This window comes from Calidris pugnax, unplaced genomic scaffold, assembly GCF_001431845.1.
Source record: "Calidris pugnax isolate Ruff unplaced genomic scaffold, ASM143184v1 scaffold2, whole genome shotgun sequence".
Classification (NCBI taxonomy): Eukaryota; Metazoa; Chordata; class Aves; order Charadriiformes; family Scolopacidae; genus Calidris; species Calidris pugnax.
This window is the reverse complement of record NW_015090766.1, coordinates 1,129,888-1,151,414: the sequence shown is the minus strand read 5'-3', so window position 1 is coordinate 1,151,414 and position 21,527 is coordinate 1,129,888. Positions and strand designations below refer to the sequence as shown.

The 21,527-nt window shown below is 40.9% G+C and overlaps 1 protein-coding gene across 1 annotated transcript in view; it reads right to left on the bottom strand.

Annotated features, from left to right (window-relative positions):
* Positions 1-283: 283 nt before the first annotated feature.
* Positions 284-21,527, bottom strand: part of NTRK2 (neurotrophic tyrosine kinase, receptor, type 2) — a 212,503-nt gene continuing 191,259 nt past the window's right edge. The window contains exons 16-17 of the mRNA XM_014936305.1: positions 6,601-6,759; positions 284-5,725 (exon numbers count right to left, since the gene is read on the bottom strand). Of these exons, the coding sequence (XP_014791791.1) occupies positions 5,540-5,725; positions 6,601-6,759 (345 nt within the window). The 3' untranslated portion in view covers positions 284-5,539. The remainder of the gene's footprint in view (positions 5,726-6,600; positions 6,760-21,527) is intronic.

The window sequence follows — 21,527 nt, the reverse complement described above, 5'->3', positions numbered from 1 at the left end:
GCCAAGCCAGCTCCCCAAGTGAACAAGCATTCAAATAGCATCTTCATTTGGAAAATGAAGAGTCTGTCATCACATTCAGACTGGATATTTCTTTGCTCTATTATTATGGGTCTCCTCTCTCATCAATTACGAGTTCAGCAACCCAGTTTTTAATTCGGTGGTTTAGAGTGCGAATATGTCATGTTTGTAAGCATAACCAACTGTACCTTAATTTCATCCTCCAGAATGGAGCTAAAATGAAGACATTCAAACAAAAGAAAACAGCACACACCACTTCATGAAATTTTTAAGTTTTCTAAAGTAATCATTTTATCTTTCTTTTGGATGACATTTTTTATTGTAAGACATCATTTTTATTAAATACACTGTAATACAAGAGACTTTCCATGTCATGTTGAGAGAAGCTGGTCACATGATTCACAAACAAAACTTTTAACACTGATACCTAGGCATCACTTTGAAATCAGCCAAGATGCAATGAAACTTTTAAAGCAATGACCTGTTATAACAAACTGCAAAACAAGAACCACTAAATATTTCCATGGAGACATCACATTGAAAAAAGAAAAAGAAAAAAGAAAGGAGAAAGATAGCTCTACACACCAGGTCACAGTTTGGTGACAATATAGAGATTTATATTCATATGTAGATATCTTCCTCTTTACCTTAAGTGACAAAGAGAGTGATATCTAGAAATATATATATACATGAAGTATAGGTGGAGAGCAGGGCTGGGACAAATATTTCATAATTAATTGATTCTCTCTCTATTGGTGATTCAATTAAACATCAATGTTGAATTAAATTACTTGTATATAAAACATTCTTAGCTGCTTTTCTTTAAGTTACAGAAAGATATATATAAGCTGCAAGATATAGGCCTCTGGAAAGATTTGATTTTATTTGATCTCCGTTTTTTCACATATTCCAATCAAACGGCCTCACTACTAGCAGCTTCTATTATCCTTGCCCAAAGTATTCAGTGTTTATAAAATACCAGCTGGTCATCACTCAGAACCTTCTACAAGCAAACAAAATATCCCCACAGACCTGGTCTAGAATGCATAGACGGAAAAATAACACACCCATCATTTCCCGTTTCTTCTCCTGAGACGTATGTTTAAAAGATGGCAAAATAGTCACTTGGTTGCTATTGTGAAATTCACAGTGTTTTCCCTGCAACATGTAGACTTTTTTTTTTTTTTGCTTCATATCTGTGATGAATATAGCACACTCCCCCGCCCCACCCAAATAAAGGTGTTTTAACTAAGGCTCTAAAGGACCTCTTGATTCAAAGCAGCGGTGGTTCATCCCAGCCCTCACAACAACAAAATACAACTTCCTGTGCTATCAAAACCTTCATCTTTGATTAGAAACCCCAATCAGTTCCCCAGCCCCTCCCCACTCCCCTCCCTCACATTTTACAGCAGTATTTGAAATTCAGTTACAGGCTGCAACAACCCAGAGACAGACTTGTTCTAACACATATGCATTGTACCTTAGTCATCCAGTGACCTAATTGTTTTATTGTGTTATTTAATTTTTTTTAAAGTATTTTTTAAAGTCTACATCAACCACAACAAAAACAATCTCCCAGAAAGTTGGGGAGGGGTACAGAGAGAAAGAGAGGGAAAGAGAGAAAGAGAGAAAGGAAGAGAAAAGAGGAAGGGAAGAGGAGAAACGGAAAGAAATGAGAAAGAAGGAAGGAAAGTGATAAAAAATAGCAAGAAAGGATGAAAAAGAAAGAGAAAAAATTGACAGTTACTTATTTAACTGTAGACAATATATAGATATATTGTTTTACAAATCAAAATGAATGAAGTCCTTTTTAAAAGGGTACACTCCATCATGCATCATGGGGTGCTGTTGCTTTACAAGCATCTGTTCTCCACGGCCAGTTCTGAGTTCTGCAGATCTATTGAGAGTGAAGGACAGAGGGTGGCCAATGGTGCGATTATTACTGCTGAATTTTGGCGTTCTCATTGTCCTACAAGTCGTGTTGCAGTCTGAATAGTTCAGCTCATTCTTGGAATTATTTCACTACTGCAGATGAGTATAAAATGCTAATGGAGCTGCACTGTTATTCTAGGACAATAAAACAACATTAGCACAAACCCAGAAACGACAGTAAAACAAACTCTGTTTTCCCAGCTTGGAAGCTTGTCGGTTCTTTTCAGTGTGAGAAATCAACATGTGAGATGGGAATGGAAGAAACGTTTTTATGCAATCATCTGGGGAAAAAAAAAGTGCTTGTTGTTGTGTCTCTGGCATTCTAGCACTGCCTCTGCTGCACACCAGTTAAAAAGTTTAATCTTTCAAACATCAAAAAACAAATATCAAAAGAAAAAAATATTTTGGTTACTCAGCAGACTTTATCAATTTATTAATAGCACTCTAATCATCATTTTTAATAATGTAGGTGTATGTAAATTTATACATATACACACAGCCCATACATAATGTGCATGCATGTCTGCACATATATAAATAAAATACAACAGACATAGGCATACATGTATATGCTATGTGTGTGTATATATATATGCCATATGCAAACACACATATATAATATATATTATATATATGATCAGTTCATAGCACAATCTAGAAAGACTTTTTAAATGAGCCTGATTGTCATATTTACTCAGTGTACACGATTGAGCTGACAGTGCAAGCATGATGAATATGCACATATACTCACCCTTCATTGTGATCTGAACATATTTCTTCCTCTTCTGTGCTCATTCTGCTACACTTACCCACCTTTTCATGAGCAAACGCAAACTAGGTATAGCTACAGTTTGTCTACTGTGATTATACATCTTAAGCACTACCAAGAACATTAATGATATAGGTCATGGTTATCCATACCGGTGGTTCTATAGAACATTTGGTCCTTTAGAAGTTTAACATACTGCTATGTTATTGCACAATGCATTGTAACACTATTTATTCTCTGAAATCACTCTAATAGTCTCACTAGTTAATCAAAAAGAAGATGCCGCTAAGTACAATTTCAGGGTTTTGTGGTTATTTTTGGTATACATTCTTTTAGTGCTTGCAAAATCCACCTGTTTGCTTTCAGGCTGGAGTCTGCTTTCCAATAGAAGAAGCATCTCAGATGCCTTTTTCTTCAGCTCGTAAGAAACTAATACAGAATACAACAGGTAGAAACTTAGGACCCTCCTCCACCGCCTGCAGCTTCCTCCCACTGCACAGGGAAGAGTGGACTCTGACACCTTTCTTTTCCACAACTGTTATTTTGAAAATCAATTTCAAATTCCTTTAAAACACAACATTTGGATTTTCAAGAAAATGGGTTTCACTGGATGCTCAGTCTTTATCTAGCTTTCTGAACTTCCAAGACAGTCTAGATAAAATCTTAAGGCCCATTTTGTAGGAATCTTCTTCTGGCTTTTTGTGTGTTTCCAGTTCAGTAGCGGTTAAGAAATAACTTCTAGTTTATTAAAGAAATACCGAGTATGGCTTTATAGTTACATTATCATGTTTATTTGTAACGCTGCCTTTTCAATGACATTGAGAAGGGTAAAACTTCATCACTGTCCAGTGAACTGTTTTCTTTTGAAAATGTTCAGAATCTTTATGAGCTAGCTCTAAAAGCTTCTGAAGGAAAAACCTAAAGTGCCTCAATAAATAATATATGCGAGCAAATTATATATTAAATGTGCTATGGGAACACTTATAAAAATAAAATGCTTAATTTATTAAATAAAATATCCCCAACACAAAGATGAAGGATTATCTTGATCTGGCTCATATCAATAAGAAATAACAAAAAGAGAAAACAGAAAGAAAGATCACTTTTTTGCAGTAACGCCCCCTCACAGAGGGAGGAAAAAGTCTTGAGAACAGGTAAGGTACGTTTTCATTTGTAAGAATTCATATTAAAAATAATCCTAACTCTAAATTGGAAATCGTCAACTTCCGGTTTGAAAAATAACATGTATGCCCATGCAGCTGTCATCAGCACAGTGGCCATGCAAATGTTGTACACATATAATGCCAATCCAACTGAAAATAAATTATTTAAGAACGAGTGGATGTACGTAACGACAGCACTAGTACCAACACAAACATGGTGCTGAGCTCAGGGTCTTTGCACTCTGAATTGTAAGCCATAACCTCAGAGTAATTTGTTTTCTCTAGAGATGTCTATCCCCTGCCATGGCTCAAATATAACCAGTGATCCCCATGCTTTAGATTATTCATGTTATATCAGCCTATTGTATTTGTAACATTGTAAAGGCATTTTACATGGCTAATGTCCTCCATTAGCCCCTTCTAATGAAATATAAGTTATATTGGTATGAGTTCGCTATGCCTACTAGGATGTACTACAAGATGAGTGATAGTTTCTGCACAAAGGGCATTAATCGACAAAGACCATGCGGTTTTGCTTGCATGGTTGGAAAAAAAAAAAAAAGAAAAAGGATTGAGGAAGGAAGGAATATGCTGCTGGACAAGCACAGTATAAGATACACCTGCCCCAGCATCTATAGCTTGTCCTATCTTATCAAAATCCTTAGCTTCAATATGTGATCCTGAAATTAATACTGTACATTAATAAGCCTAGCTTCAGCTTTTATTAAAAAAGACTAGCTGGAGAACATTTTTATACCAGTGGCATGACAATATCCTACCAGAAGACAAAATAAGGGCATGTGTTTAGTTTATCAAGTTGTAACACAATTGTGTGCAGTGCAGGCAGCATCTTTTTCCCTTTTACTTGTATCTGGCAATGAAAGGTGCTGGCAAAGCACCTCCTTGAACAATCCCTTTAGTCCTCAGAAAGACTCTTCAGGGAAAGTGCTAAACTCCCTCTTGCCTTCCATCAAATCGTTTCAGTTTTTTGTGGTTTGTTTGTTTTTTGTTTTTTTGTTTTTGTTTTTTTTTTGTGGCGTTGGATGCCATCTGATCCCCTAGTTCCTCCAGATAGTGTATCACACAAGTCTTCTTTTCATCTGGCTTTATCTCTGCAAGGAATATGCTTCATGTAGAGAACACCAGTCTTCTTTTTCCACCCACGTGCCGAAGCAAAAAAATTGAGGTGAATCCATAGAAACTCCCAGTAGCTGTACAGCAGAAATCACAAAGTTTGAGTCAAATATATTTTTCCCTTTTTTCATCCACATCAAAGGCATGAATACAACAAGGCATTGTTATTTGTGGCGGGCAAACTGAAGAGTCTGCTGATATAACAGATCAGGTTTTTAAGGCCTTTGTCTATGCAGAGTTACAATAATGCAGAAGCCAAATTGATTAGAAAGACAGGAGAGAAGAAAAAAATGATAGAAACTGAGAGAGAAAGAGAGAGAGAGAGAGGAGAGATACGTCTCAGTAATGTCTAAAAAGTCAATACTGTGTCTACAGATGGAGAAGTGCACATTGCTTGCCCTTTGAAAGCTTCTCCGCAACTTTGTCATAAATACTGTCAAAGTTAAGAACACATTTTAATGGAGTTCAGCGGCAGTTGAACACATTCATTCCCGCAGCCCGTAAGAAGATACGCTAGGAGACTTTAGCCTAAAATATCCAAGTAGACTGGAGATGCCTTGGCCAAGTTCTGGAGGAGGGAATGGATTTCTTTGATGTTGAGCCTCATGTGAGGCTCCCGTTGCCAACAGCCCAACATCAAGTCATACACTTCCTTGGGGCACGTGCGAGGTCGCTGCAGGACTCGACCCTGAGTGATGCACTCAATCACCTACGAGAAATCACAAGGAAAGGATCAGCACGCTTCTGCCAACTGAGGGGGCGAGGGGAGGTGGATGCATCCATGGACGAGTTAACTGCTAATTGCCAAAGCAGCCTCACTGGTGGCAGTCACCCAGCCAACTCTGCCAAGGGCTGCATTTCTAGGTGGACGCATGAGCAGCAGGATGCGATCTGGAAAATCCACTGTAAATTGTCAAGGAGCAGTATCTTCACTGATGTCAAGTTCACCCACGTTGCCCCTCCCACTCTTGAGAGAATGATGGTCAGGAAGTAATCCCATACCTCCTCTCTCTACCCATCTAAAAAACTCACCTCATCTTAGAAGGAGGCTAAGTTTTCACCCTACTCACACAGAGCATGAGTACCTCTCCCGCCCTCCCTCCTTAAACTTATGAGTATCACTGTGACTGATCTCTGGAAGGGAGTTACTTGTAGCTGCCTGGAAACTAAGAGATGTCCAGGTTACTTCAGTCTACTCAAGAATGGTTTTGGACAACCACTTTGCAACAATGACAAGAATGATATGGAACTGAAATCACACAAAGCCCATTCAGGAGACACCTAAGCTCCTTTTCATTGCCTCACGGTCTTTCTCAATACCCAGAGCAGACTCTATCCTATACAAAGGAAAAAGCTAAATTCCAAATGGTAGAGATCTGGTTGGAGAACTTTCATCCACCCTGGGGAGAAAAGGCTGAAAAGGAAGAAATTCAACCATGAAATTTTTGACAGTACCATGAACACCTGATATCAGGGGTTTTGCCATTACCAAATACATACGTTGCTGTCCCTTCTCCAGAGAGGCTATACCAATAGTTAATGTCCCAGCTCTCCCAATGCAGTTTGAGAATGTATTACACATACCTCGTTGTTAGAGAGCTGGTACCATGGCTGTTTGCCATAGGTAAAGATTTCCCATAAAACAACCCCCAGGCTCCAGACATCACTTTCTGTAGTGAACTTCCTGTACATGATACTCTCTGGAGGCATCCAACGAATGGGCAGCATGGTGTGACCTCCAACCTGAGAAAAACAAAGAGTCAGAAATAATTCATCCAGACCTTCAAAAGAAAAGAGTATCAAGACATTAAATAAAGAGAATCCATAGTTTCTTTTTTTTTTTTTTTTTTCCCATCTGAGGAGCTTTTAACAATTAGGGACGCATGGTCCAAGCCCCTCTCCCCCCAGCAACAATCACTACCATGATAGGTTTCTCAACAGAATCTCCAAAGACACTGTTTCTGAAGTTCAAACTCTCTAACATTTACTTGACATATCCTACCGAAGGAACAGGAAGATCTATAAAATTATTAATTAATTTAGCCTACCAACCCACTTTAAATTAAGCCAGTTTTACTCTCCATTTTAACTCTCAGGAAACTATAAAAGATTCATGAAATGAAATCCACACTGTTGATTCTCGTAGGAACTCAGTGATATCAACTAAAATCTATGAAGACTCAGTGATCTAACTGCATGACATGGTAGGATCAGGATCTGTATGGTTTAACACTCTGATTTTGAGTCAATTAAAGCAAAGCTATTTTCTGTTGATAAATTCCAAAGTCAATGCATCAAATTATTTTTTTCCTCATTAACTACCCAGTCCTACACTGGGATTAAAAAAAAAATCACTCCTTTGGATATATTCCCTTGATAAGAAACAACTTGTAAGACATAGACTCCTATACAAAATCAGCTTGTGCTGAATGGGATCTTTCACCTAATGAATGCCTTAGAACATTTTTCATTTTCCCCAGAATTCTATACTTCCTTAAAATTAGGTTCCCTAATCTTAATTTAATTTTTTCAAAAATCTCTTATTTCCAATTTCTAAATGATTTATTGTTCATGGTATGTCCCATTCTGACTGAATCATATCAATAAAGAAATCCACCCAAGCTCTTTGAGAATAGCGTCACCTGTTGAGATACTGTGATATATAGATATTCTGATTACTTTTGTATCAAGACAGCTGCAAATATTTCCAAGGACATTTAAAAAAAATTGAACAAACAACACAAAAGGAAAGCCTTTTCAAAGACATTTCATTATTGACTAACTCTCATTTTCCTGACTGAAAATGTATTTAGTTATGAAACCATATTTGCGCTCTCAAGATTCTGTCAATTCAAAATATTTCTCCTTGTGGGATATTACATTTGTTGTTATAAATAATGCCCTCCTTGTTCTCATGTTGAAACAGCAAATGGAAGGAAAACCCAACAAAAGTTCAGTAAGAGTTCACATTATTCCTAAATCATTCAGAACATCCATTTCCAGGTATTTGTCAGTAATTCAGTGTAGCACAGCATACCAAAAACACAGTGATGGTTCTGAGAGCTCAACCCTGTTCCCATGCATTGCCACATGTAAATGCTTGTTACTGAATCCATAAAAAAACAGAAAGTCATGCTAGAACTTCCACAGACTCAGTCCATTACTAGGCTCTTCTTCTCTCCCTACAGGAGACGTCACGCAAGAAATGGAGGAGCATTTTTTTGCAGGGTTGCTGAATGAAAGGCATCCCGAGTTCCGTTCCTAGCTACATTGTGATTTGCTTCTAACTCAATGCAGGTTCAAAGCCATTTAAAAGGGGACCAACTCCTACAGCTCTCCACCTAATTTAAGGTGTGGAAGTGTGCCCAGGTGGCCAAGAAAGCCAATGGCATTCTGGCTTGTATTAGAAATACCATGACCAGCAGAAGTAGGGAGGTGATTCCCCCACTGTACTCAGCACTGGTGAGGCCACACCTCGAGTATTGTGTCCAGTTCTGGGCACCCCAATACAGGAGAGAGATCGAGGTGCTGGAGTGAGTGCAGAGGAGGGCAACGAAACTAGTGAAGGGTCTCCGGAAGACAAATCATATGAAGAGTGGCTGAAGGAGCTGGGGCTGTTTAGTATGAGGAAGAGGAGGCTGAGGGGAGCCCTCACCCCTCTCTACAACTACTTGAAAGGACACTGTAGAGAGGCTGGGGCTGGTCTCTTCTCACAGGTAATTAATGACAGAACAAGAGGGAACGGCTTCAAGCTCCAACAGGGTAGGTTTAGACCGAACATTATGAAGGAACTTTTCACAGAAAGAGGGGTTGGGCATTGGAATAGGCTGCCCAGGGAGGGGGGGGAGTCACCATCCCTGGATGTGTTTAAGGGACGTTTAGATGGGGTACGGAGGGATATGGTGTAGAGGAGGACTTTGTAGAGTAGCATAGATGGTTGGACTCAATGATCCCAAGGGTCTCTTCCAACCTGAATGATTCTATGATTCTAAAAAAATACACGTGAGCACTCCATGGACAGAGAACAGACACACATTTTTAAGTGCTTTGCTCAATTCAGCCCACTGGTCTCTGTGTTACAGTTTACTCCTCTCTCAGGCAGCCTGGCTGTAAGGCTCTCTGCATCACTATTCTCAATCACCTTTGACTGAGAAGCCACTCCATGTGGAGAGTTTGAAGTGACAAACAAAGAGGCTGAGACGCAAGCAAAGCATCAGTTTCCCACCTTATCATAACCTAAACTGACATAGCAACCAAACAATTCCAAATGACCACTTTTACTCCCATCTTAAGAGGCATTTCCTTAGAAAGTTAGAAAAGTTAGTCCCTTAAAAACATGCAGCCATATATACCCAGACAAAGGGCAAGTGCCACTAAAAGATGGTTCATAATGAGCAGCTTTTGGCCTCATAAAATATTAAGATGGCTCTTAGATCTGCTCATTGTACAGCCTCTGCTACTGGTTCTTTTCAGTGATTTCTTTGACTCATTTCTTAAAAATTAATGAAAGCAATAAACGATAAAATAGGTGTCTCTATTTTTTTCTTATTTGTCACAACTTACATCAAGAGATTTTGAAAAGCAATTTAAAAAAAAAAAAGGAACCAACACTCTCCAAATCTTTTTTTCCCATGGTTCCTTGCTACAGAACCACAGTGTATTTATGGTAGGACTCTATGCTGTTTCCAGTGTCATTCAGTAAAATGAATGACACACCCCTAGAGTGATGATGATAAATTGCCTCCAAATGATGTCTCTGTGATGAACCGATCCATAACTTCACAGACCTAGCTGTCTCTCTTTGCAGTCATAACAAGACTGACTCATCAGTATTGACACCAAGAATTCGATTTACAGAATAAGCACAAGCCACAGGGTTCTTTGGTGTTATTTCCACATCATCTTGCCTGGAGCTGTGTCCGTTTCTGTTCCTGAAGGCAAAAGACTTCACTGGGCAGAGTATTCATCCAGGACTGAGAAGTCCTGAGGTATCTCCATGTCTGTCATTGCCAGTAACAGTCACTTTAGGCACAGTTACTTCCACTGCCTCAGCATTTTTGGGAAGGTAATACTTAATATCTTGGAAAGTATCAATAAAAGTATCGTAAGAGGTGGTGTTCTTGCCAGATGGCATTACAATGAAGACAGGATATCTGTGCAACACTGAGCATCACCTGTGGCAGGCTGAGCATCTACCCAAGAGTACCTTCAGTTTCAACTCAGATTTCGGTTCAGCCACATTAAAAGCACAGGTCAGAGCTCAGCCAAAGGCACTTTTTCTAAATGCACATTTCCTTCTCTATTACTGATCAGTGGTTACTGAGTCAACACTCACTCAGCTCAGAAAAGCATTAAGGGCTGTGTTAGGTGTATGCTTAAAATGAAGCACATGCTTCAAAGCTTCCTTGAACTGAAGCTGGGGGCTTGACACCACTGTTCACAGGACGCCTGAAACAAATAGCCAGTCAGTTGTGAGCTTCTTTCGATCTTTATTGGACTGTTGAGCCCAAGCACCCACAGTTGTGCCATAATAGCAGTGAAGAGAGGTGGAGTGCCTTTTTGCTGTTGTTGCCAGACTCTGAGCATGGCTAAGGGGTGCTTTCCAAGAAGGACCAATGAAGGAAAAAATGATTACACTGACCAAACTTTAAAAGTGCTGAGTGCTTTAAAGGAATCACTTCTGCATTTGCTTTAATAAGAAATGCACGTATTACCCAGCTCTCGGGTATCACCAGCATTCTGCAGGATAAAGTCCCTGCTATGAAAACTGTCATTGCAGTGCTGCTTGATACACATAATTTTTAAAATGGTTGTGTGCTAAGCAGGCTACAGTTGAAGGTAAATAACATCTTTATATTCAATCTAGCTAAGGTTATGACAGGTTTAAAAGCATTATAGTTTAACCTAATATGCTATCACTTTAAAATCCATACTGTAGCAGTAAAAATGCTGCAAAAATGGCCATTTTATGGATATAAATTAGGGTATATTTTCTTGATTCTTACCTGAAAGCAGCTGCATTATGATGGTTCATTTTTGTTTAGAATTGCACTTCTACAGATCCTTTTCTGGGACTTAAGTGCTTGCTTCCAAATGTCAGTTTATGAAAGGAAGCACTCTCTAGCCTAGCCGTATTATGTTCACTAGATGTTTTTACTAGCAATATTGGGCTAGAATCTAAACGAGAAAGCCTGGTGAATTTGCTTCTGCAATGTGCAAACTATCCACAGGGAGGAGGCTGCTATGCCAGGTCAGTGAACTATGGTGTTCTCCAAAGCAGCACTTCCAAAAGGAAACTGCCACACTATTCCTTGTACGAAATGTTGCACTTTCAACAATACAATGTCATTCCACTTGCCACCACTTTCAGCACTCATCTTTTTAATTAATTTAGCACTTCGAAAGGTGCCAGATAAGCCAATCTCGAACACTGTTTTCATCTATTTGCAAAAGTCAAGCTTCAAGGATTGCTGTATTAGCACCATGTCTTAGCCCTGAAGCAGGCTCTAATCCTAGAGTTTGCTAAAGTTTGTTCAATTTCTGGTTTCATATGTTCTGTATCCTGCTTCACAGGCACTAGGAAATAGCGAGGCTTGTCTAAAGCAGAAATTTTGGTTATAAGAAGGAAACAAGGCCTATGGTATGAGATTCTGTGGAAGCTGACTTTTGCTGCCCAAGGGTCTGCACGCATCCACCTACCCACCCACCCATCTAATGTAAACCCAGCTTTCTTGCACATCAATATTACTGCTAGAGAGATGAGCCCTCAGCTCATTGTCATCAAGGTGAAGGCAGGCAATCACTGCGATTTCTACTGATACCCTGCCCTGGGCACTGTTTCAACTTCTACTGCCCAACTGCCATGGGAACCCAGAGCCCTGTTGACTGATGTTTGTGAGCAGATAGATATGATCTCTTACAAACAATGAGCCAATGAAACCTTGTGCTCCTGCTGGGAACAGGAGGCTGTGGTTGGAGCTGGGGGAAGCCAGTCTACAGAGACACGGAAGAAACAGGCTGTATGTGCGGCTGCACGGATAAGACGGGAGCCATGGGCTAGGAAAGGCACAAGAAATAACGTTGCTGAGATGACCACTCAGTCAATTCACACCAAGTTTATGCCTGACACATTTATACAATGAAAGGGGAGGGCTGAATGATTGGCCACACTTCTGCAATGCATGCTAGCTGCAACCGAGTCTTACCACAGCATCACTAGGGGCTGTGGTGCTGATGGTATGACAGAGGGCTCTGGGGCTCCAGACCCACATCGTAGGGTGCTGCAGGGGGCAACCAAACATCAGGACAGGGACTAGCTGGAACAGGGAGCAACTTCTCTTCCTGCTAAATGCTGGTGGCCGTATTTGGAGGTGCTCCAGCAGTCCTGGGGAGGGTGTCAAATTCAACCCCTAGCTTTTGCAGGCATTGTATTACATAACCCTTTCCCCATTTTTTTCAGTTTCTGGCTTTAAGTACTTGATTACTCTGAATTCATGCAGTAAAAAGCACAGCAACCAGTTGAATAGTCTTGGAAAACTGACTTCCTCATTCACGTTCAGCAGTCCCAGGTTCCCATGATTCCCACAGGGTGACGTTGCAGTAACGTGTCATAGTGCTTTGTGTATTCTCTAAAGACTAGTGATGCTTTTTCTGCCAACAGGATAAAAGTAATCTTTTTACTTTGTAAGCTCAATGAACCTGAACGACTAATGGTGGGTTTCAGCCCTGATCCTCCTCCATGACCTGGTCCAGCTTGACTGCTGCATCTCTCCAGAGCGCTGCTGATCTCAGACTTCTGCAATTCAGGCTGGCAGTCTGGAAAGCAGCAGCACAGCTTGGCATACGCTTACATTAACCGTCGTGTGACAAGTAAATATTCAGTCTCTTTAATGCAACTGGATCCTAGTTTGTCAGACTGGAATCAAGCTAAACCTTTTGATGCATTTTTTCATCCCCTCCCAAATAAAAGCATCCAGTATACTTGCAGAATTACAGCATTTCAGGGTAGTTTTTGCTATTTATGTTTTGGTCCTCTGACTTGTTTCCCTATTTCAGGATAACTGCAAAGAAATGTTTGATGCAAAAATTTTCATGTCTTGCTGCTAAAACTGAAAACCTCTCCTCTCTTAGTGAACATTTGCTCTTTCCCCCTCATATAATGATGGCAAATGTTCCTCTCAGCACAAGAAAAGATCAATAATTGTTATTTTCATTTCTTCCATGCTCTGGCCTTGCAGACAAACTCAATGTTTCCTCTTAAAATACCATCAGTCCTGGCATGTCCACTTGCAGAAAAGCCATATACTATTTTCACAGTCATAACAAGCCATACCAGCGCATGAGGTTACCGAGTTATGAAATAAGGCAGATTATTAGCCAACAGCTAAAGATATGTCCTTTCATTTTCACTTTTAACCATGCTTTAGTTCACCTGTATTCAAAAGGGGCTATATCTAAAATTCATAATTAATTCTACCATTGGTCTTGTCAGAAAACTGAAACAATATCTAGAACAACATTTCATATAATCATAGTTTGCATCAGAATGGACCTTTAAAGGTCATCTAGTCCAACCGCCCCTGCAATAAGCAGGGATAGCTACAACTAGATCAGGTTTCTCAAAGCCCTGTCCAGTTTGTCCGTGAATGTTCCCAGGGATGGGGCATCTACCATCTCTCTGGGTAACCTGTTCCTGGGTTTCACCACTCTCATCATAAAAAAATTATTCCTCATATCTAGTCTAATCTACCCTCTCTCGACCTTTAAAGGTCATCTAGTCCAACCGCCCCTGCAATAAGCAGGGATAGCTACAACTAGATCAGGTTTCTCAAAGCCCTGTCCAGTTTGTCCGTGAATGTTCCCAGGGATGGGGCATCTACCATCTCTCTGGGTAACCTGTTCCTGGGTTTCACCACTCTCATCATAAAAAAATTATTCCTCATATCTAGTCTAATCTACCCTCTCTCAGCTTAAAGCCATTACCCCTTGTCCTATTGCAACAAGCCCTACTGAAAAGTCTGTCCCCCTTTCTTCTAGGCCCCCTTTAATTACTGAAAGGCTGAAATAAGGTCTCCCTGGAGCCTTCTCCAAGATGAACAACCCCAACTCACTCAGTCTGCCATCATAGGAGAGGCATTGCATTTCTATGATCATTTTTGTGGCCCTCCTCTGGACATGCTCCAACAGGTCCATGTGTTTCCTGTGCTGAGGGCTCCAGGGCTGAATGCAGTACTCCAGGTGGGGTCTCACCAGAGCGGAGTAGAGGGGTAGAATCACCTCCATCAGCCTGCTGCCCATGCTTCTTTTGATGCAGCCTGGGATATGGTTGGCTTTCTGTGCTGCGAGTGCATGTTGTTGGCTCACATCCAGCTTTTCACTCACCAGTACCCCCAAGTCCTTGAGAGCATCAAAGGTGCTCTCAATCTGTTCATTCCCCAGCCTGTATTAGTATTGCAGGAGCCTGCACTTGGCCTTGTTGAACCTCACAAGGTCTGAAGGGGCCAACTTCTCCAACATCCAGGTCCCTCTGGATGGCATTCTGTCCCTCAGTCATGTCGACCATAACACTCAGCTTGGTGTCATCTGCAAACTTGCTAAGGGTGCACTCAATCTCACTGTCTATGTCATTGATGACATAGATATTGAATAGTATTTGTCCCAGTATGGGCTCCTGAGGGACACAACTTCTCACTGATCTCCATCTGGACATTGAGACATTGACCACTACCCTCTGGATGAAACCATCCAACTGATTCTTCATGCACACAGTCCATTCATCAAATCTACATCTCTCCAATTTAGAGAAGCATGTTGTGGGACACCATGTAAAAGGCTTTGCAGAAGTCCAGATAGACAACATCCATAAGTCTTCCCTTGTCCACTCTTGTGGTCACTCCATCATAGAAGGCCACTAGGTTGGTCAGGTAGGGCCTGCCCTTGGTGGAGCCATGCTGGCTGCCTCAAATCACGTCCCTGTCATCCATGTGCTTTAGCATAGCTTCTAGGAGGATCTGATACGTGATCTCCCTAGGCACATAGGTGAGGCTGACAGGTTGTAGTTCCCAGGGTCGTTCTTTCCACTCCTTTTAAAAATAGGTGCAGTGTTTCCCTTCTTCCAGTCACCAGAGACTTCACCTGACTGCCATGAGTTTTCAAATATCATGGAGAGTGGCTTGACAACCACATCAGCTAATTCCCTCAGGACTCTGGGATGCACCTTGTCAGGTTCCATAGACTTATGTATGTTCAGGTTCCTCAGGTGGTCATCTGATCTTCTCTTACAGTGGGAGAGACTTTGCTCCCCCAGTTTCCCCCTTGGAAGTTTGCTTTCCTAAAATTCAGGGTCATGACTTTACTCTTTGTCTGACCTGTGTTCCTCAGGACTGCAAACTCCACCAGTGCACTGCAGCCCAGGCTGCCTCCAATCTTGACGTCACCGATTAGCTCGCTTGCATTGGTGACCAACAGGCCCAGTATTACATGCCCTCTGGTGGGGCTGTCTATTACCTGGCTTAAGAATTCATCCTCAATGCATTCCAGGAGTCTCCTGGATTCCCTACAGCTCACCGCACTACTTTCCAGCAGATGTCGGGGTGGGTGATGTCCCACAGCAGTACAACAGCCTGTGAGCAGGATGCCTCCTGTAGCTGGAATAATAAGGCTTCATCAACAGGTGCCTCTTGATCGGGCAGCCTGTAGTGAAGACCATCCACATCGTTCTCTTTGTTGCCTTGGTCTCCAGTTCTTACCTATAAGCTTTCAACCTGGTTCTGTCTATTCTTCAGAGACACCATATTATTACACAATTATTACTCCATAAGTTCTCTTTCACTGATGTGCAGCATCAGTTCAATAATGTGTGTCAACTTTGTGTTGCTGGAGATAAAATTCTTCTGATTAGTTTCTATGAAACCATGAGTGGTATGGAGAAGATGAAGAAAGATCAATTACTCAGTTTCACATAATGCAAGAACCAGAAGACAACAAATGACATTTGTAAATGGCTCATTCATACTAAACAAAAAGAGGCTCCCCAACACATAACCTGGACAGGCTTGAGAAGTCAGCCTGTGCAAATCTCATGAAGTTCAACCAGGCCAAATGCAAGGTCCTGCACATGGGTCAAGGCAATCCCAACACAAATACAGGCTGGGTGCAGAACGGCCGAGAACAACCCTGAGGACAAGGACTTGGGGGTCTTGGTTAATGAAAAGCTCAATAGGAGCAGGCAATGTGCACTAGCAGCCCAGAAATCCAACCACATCCTGGGCTGCATCAAAAGAAGCATGGCCAGCAGGTCGAGGGAGGTGATTATGCCCCTCTACATAGCTTTGGTGAGACCCCACCTGGAGTACTGTGTCCAGCTCTGGAGCCCCCAACATAAGAAGGACATAGACAAGGGCCACAAAAATGATCACCTCTGCTTTGGAGACAGGCTGAGGGAGTTGGGGTTGTTCACTCTGGAGAAGAGAATGCTCTGGGGAAATAGTATTGCAGCCTTTCAGTACTTAAAAATGGTTTACATGAAATCTGAAGAAGCTGGAGCCCCCAACATAAGAAGGACATAGACAAGGGCCACAAAAATGATCACCTCTGCTTTGGAGACAGGCTGAGGGAGTTGGGGTTGTTCACTCTGGAGAAGAGAATGCTCTGGGGAAATAGTATTGCAGCCTTTCAGTACTTAAAAATGGTTTACATGAAATCTGAAGAAGGACTTTTCACAAGGGCATGTAGTGACAGGACACAGGGTAATGGCTTTAAACTGAAAGATGGGAGATTTAGATTAGATATTAGGATGATTTTTTTTTACTATGAGGGTGGTGAGGCACTGGAACAGGTTGCCCAGAGAAGTTGTGGATGCCCCATCCCTGGAAGTGTTCAAGGCCAGCTTGGATGGGGCTTTGAGCAACCTGGACTAGTGAAAGGTATCCCTGCCCAGGGGTTCGAACTCAGATGATTTTAAGGTCCCTTCCAACTCTATCTGTTCTAGAGTTCTATGATAACTAATGTGTCCAAGTCAACAGCAAAACAATTTTTCAATGAGATATTAATGAACTACAGCTTTCTGATTTTCAAAGCAAACAGTTTAGAAGATACCAAATTCCACTTTTAACCCCAAGTACCCTGGGCTACCAGGGCGAAGAAAGTTTTTTTAAAAACTGGCCTATACAAGTCTGTACCTTAGCTGAAATCCTAACTTCTCTTTGTTTTTTTTAAATAGGGTGTTTGAGGTGTAACATGATGACATGCCAGCTGAACTGCACAGTCAACATCAACAAGTAGCAGTCACTCGAAACACAGAAGCCAGTTTGTGTTCACTAGGAAATCTCTACTCTTGATGTCAAGTCTGTAAGCTATTTCTCAAGTACTAGAGATCACAACCCTTTCCCACATTTATTTTACTGAAAACCACTTTTTTTTTTTTTTTAAAATTTACTGTAGGTTAACATAGCATGCCTGGCTCTATCACTCATGTCAAATTACATCACAGGAGAAGAGGGGAGCAACAGAGCTTGGTTTCTAGCTTTACTTCTCCCTCGTGAGTCACAAAAGTGTTTCTATAATGTACACTGCATGGGAGCACCACAATGTTTAGTTGAAATGTCTCAGATGTTCCAGTTTTTTGAATTATGTTAGATAGCCCCACTCCCTTTCCCTGGGTGGTTAATTTATCACACAGCTTACAAATACCAAGATTAACAAACTGCCACACATATGTAAGGCAACAAAGTGAGAAGAGTCTTTAGTTTCACCAGTCCTAAGAATATGGGCAAACCTTCTGAGTTCCCACATCCTTCCTGAAAGTTAAAGAGGTTTTTTTTTGAACCATCAGTGCAAAAGGGAAATAAGTAAGTCAATTATTTTATGTTAGCTATTTTGACTTGTTCACAGACTACCTGTATGATGCTGGGCAAGTCATGTCAGATCAAATCTGTGAACTACTGACTGCATGAAGAGAGTTTGGAGATATACTCTGTCTAGCCAGAAGCATCAAGATGGCAGAGGAAGGTTTCATGAATTCAAGGGAAGACCAATAATCTTACTATTTCAGATTTCAGAGAATTAGTAATTGCTCTTTTCTGTGAAGACTTATCTCTACCTGCCTAAAGAGCAACGGAGAAGTATGACTGCACCCACTATCCTGATATGTCTTCAGTGCCTGCACTGGGAATGTCTACACTGTCAATAGGCCAATCTTACTCTATGCAGATTGACAACCACATTGCCGGGACCTGACAGAGGCTAAATTATACTGGTCCTCAGCCAGATGCTAATAAACCAGACAATGGCAAGGTCCTCATGCTCATTTTCCTTCTCTTCTGAAGTCTTGATGATGTTTTCTTCTTTTCATTTATTCTGGGCCATAATTTGTTTATATAGACTGGAAAACAGTTTATATAAACTGGAAAAAGATAAAAGTTTCACTAAAATAGAACAAAAAAAAATTCTCTGCTGTTTTTCTTCCCTGAATTCTAGTTTTTGTCTCCTCACTTGTAGCATGACATCATTCTATGAGTTGAAACAGGCCTCATCTGAAATGAGGCATCCATCAAACAACACACAATATCAGCATTAAAAATACCAGTAACTGCTACAACTGAAAAAAAAATATTACTCCTTCCTATTGAGCTTCAAAAATTCTAAATTGTTCTTATCAAATTCATATGTTGAATTTTTCCTCAAGCTATGCTTAAAGTATTGTTCTTGGACATAAGAGCCATAGTGTAGCCCAAGCAGTGATGAAATCATTTTATAGCTCTTGGCTGAATTTCTACACTGGTGTAAAGGGAGAATTTACACCAGCAGAGGGCTTGGAACCACAAATTTGGGTTTTTGGTTTTATATTTGGCTTTGGGTTTTTTTTCTTAATTCTTTTCAGTGCCTGTTTCTACCATCAGCACTGTCATTTTCCATTATACAGCGTTGTGTATGCAATAGCTTTTGGAATTCACATGACTGTGTTTGTTTAACACCAACACCGAGCTGCAAATTCTGCCTGAGATGCTGAAGCATCTTTCCTTCTGCCTCTAAACTGAGACCAGATAATCTCCTGACATGCAAGCATTTGCAGGTGTCAGTCTAGTGACAAATGCCCCCTAAAATTCCCCGGAGTGGAACCACTCCCTCATGGCATGTCATCAGGGTGGAGGTTTAGCGTCTGACATAAAGCCCGGGAAACAGAGGAAGATCACAGTCATCTTTGAAAGGATTTAGGACTCTGCACCAGCACTGCTGCGTTTCAGGTAAGGGCTTTCTGAAGATTTAGCACATAGCGACTTCCACACCACCGACTGCGCAACGTGCTCACATCCTTCACCAAATGCTAGTGGTGTATGGACAAAGGAGAAGAGGTGTGCGGGAAAGACACCCACAACTACACCTACTATCCCTGCTTTTCTCTCACACATTTTGCAGTGTCCCAAAAGAGTATTCTGGAAGATCTTTCACCTCCTCCTAGCATGCAGCTACTCCTTAACGTAACCATGCAGTACTGAGGTAGCTCCTTCCTCATGCATGCTTACCTTCCTCTCTGGATGAATAAGAATACTAAACGTTGAGTCCTCTGCTTGCTGCACTGCTGTAACTATAATTAATTCAAAATTAATGCATAAATGTAATTTTAGATTCACTTCTCAAATAAAAGCAGGATCTGCAGTAAAGCTGAGAGCTCAAAGTTTAGAGGCCCCCTTTTTTTAAAAACAGGCCACAATTTTACAGCAAAGTAGTTAGGACAGTCATTCAGTTTTTGAGATCTGTATTGTTAAAAGTGCAGGTCAACTGTATGATCATCAATATAAATCTTACATGCAGCATCCCAGATTCCAGAGTTGCCTAGATTCAAGGAGGTCCTGGAGACATTCAAAATAAGCCAAGTGGGAAAGGAATGTCTCCTATTGTTAAGGCAACATATTTCAATTCGTTTGGGGGCTTCTGAGATTGTCTACAGCCCCAATGTTTTGGACAATTCGGGAATGCTTTGGGCTATGACTCCCAAATCAATCTCTGAGAAAATCTGGTACTAAACCAAGTCATATTTAAATTAAGCTGGCACAAGTTTTTTGACCCATGCTTGTATAACGCCTCGGTCAATGAAGTCCTGATCTGCTTGGGACTTCTATACAACCTTTCAGTACATGCCATACATAATAACACTTTTTCTAGCCACTTGTAAAGAATTACAAATGGGATCACCATAGCAGATGTGCTTTCATTTGTTTATATGATAGTAGGTTACTATAGCCCTAATACTCTTTGTGAGTCTTTGTACTTCAGCATATTTTTCATCTGCATCAAATGAAAACTTTTGAAATATTGTTCCGCAGAGCCTGCATTTCCTTTTAAAGTCATGCTACTTTATAATACTCTTTGGACGTATTTAGGATGATCCACACAGAGTTTATCAAATGCACTCAATGATGTTCTTATTAAAATGTTATGTGCTTCAGGCCTTAGTGGATAGTTTTCTCTGTCTACTTGCCAGGCAAATCTATTATTCTTTCTGTATATTAGGTTGTCACCTTCACCTAACCCTGCATCCTGGCCTCCGTGGTTATTTCCACTGAAAATGTCCCTGGATCTTGTGTCCATCATGATATTTTCATTTTATGGTTCACCATGGCCTACAGGAAGGGGGTGGTTCTGGGGTTCCCATTAGCCTTGACCCCATACCTGGACTGCCGCCTCATTTTATTTTCCTTTCCTCTCTGTCAGAGAGGAGTTCCCCTTCAAGACACTTCAGAGACTGAGCTAGCTAGGATGCTTTTGTTAACAAAAAGCAGATGCACCACTAAGGTCTCTCCTGAAAGGATCTTCCTCCTAGCATAATGATCTTGAGTTCGGAAACCCACTGTACTGTGCAAGACCCATTCTGTACAAGGGCTCCACCTTTCCAGAACATATGAAATGAGTGTTATTCAAGTCTCATGTTTTTATCACTGGCTGGCTAACATCCTAAGGGAGGGTGCCCGGCATGGCAGTTCCATGTGAATACTGACATTTTAAATTAATGGCCTCCAAACTGCTGAACTGTGAATTTTATCTGTTTAATCTGCTTTTCAATTCTTTTGAATACAGTTATCCCTGTATGAGTGATTGGGTGTTCTTTTGCCGAGAACAGTGAACAAGGTAGTTGAAAGAATGGGATAAATGCAAGATTGTGAAGACTCCATCATAAAATGTGTGCCACTTAAATTTTGACACACTACTTACATCTATTTACATAGGACATTTATAGCATTATAATAGATGCACTACAGTGTGTTTGGTAAGAGTACTCAAGTACTACTGAAATCTCGCTGTTATGGTCAGTATGACACCTTTGCTGGAATGTGAGAGGTGGCTCCGGTTTTCTGTGAGAATTGTTGAACTAGGTAAACAGTCAAGTGGTAGTTAGCCATTTGAAACCCCAAAATAATGCTACATGTACTTTCTTTTGCCTGTTTTGAAGAGGTAACAATAAGTATCATATATTAGCCACTACAGACCATACTTCTACCAGACAGGTATTAAGT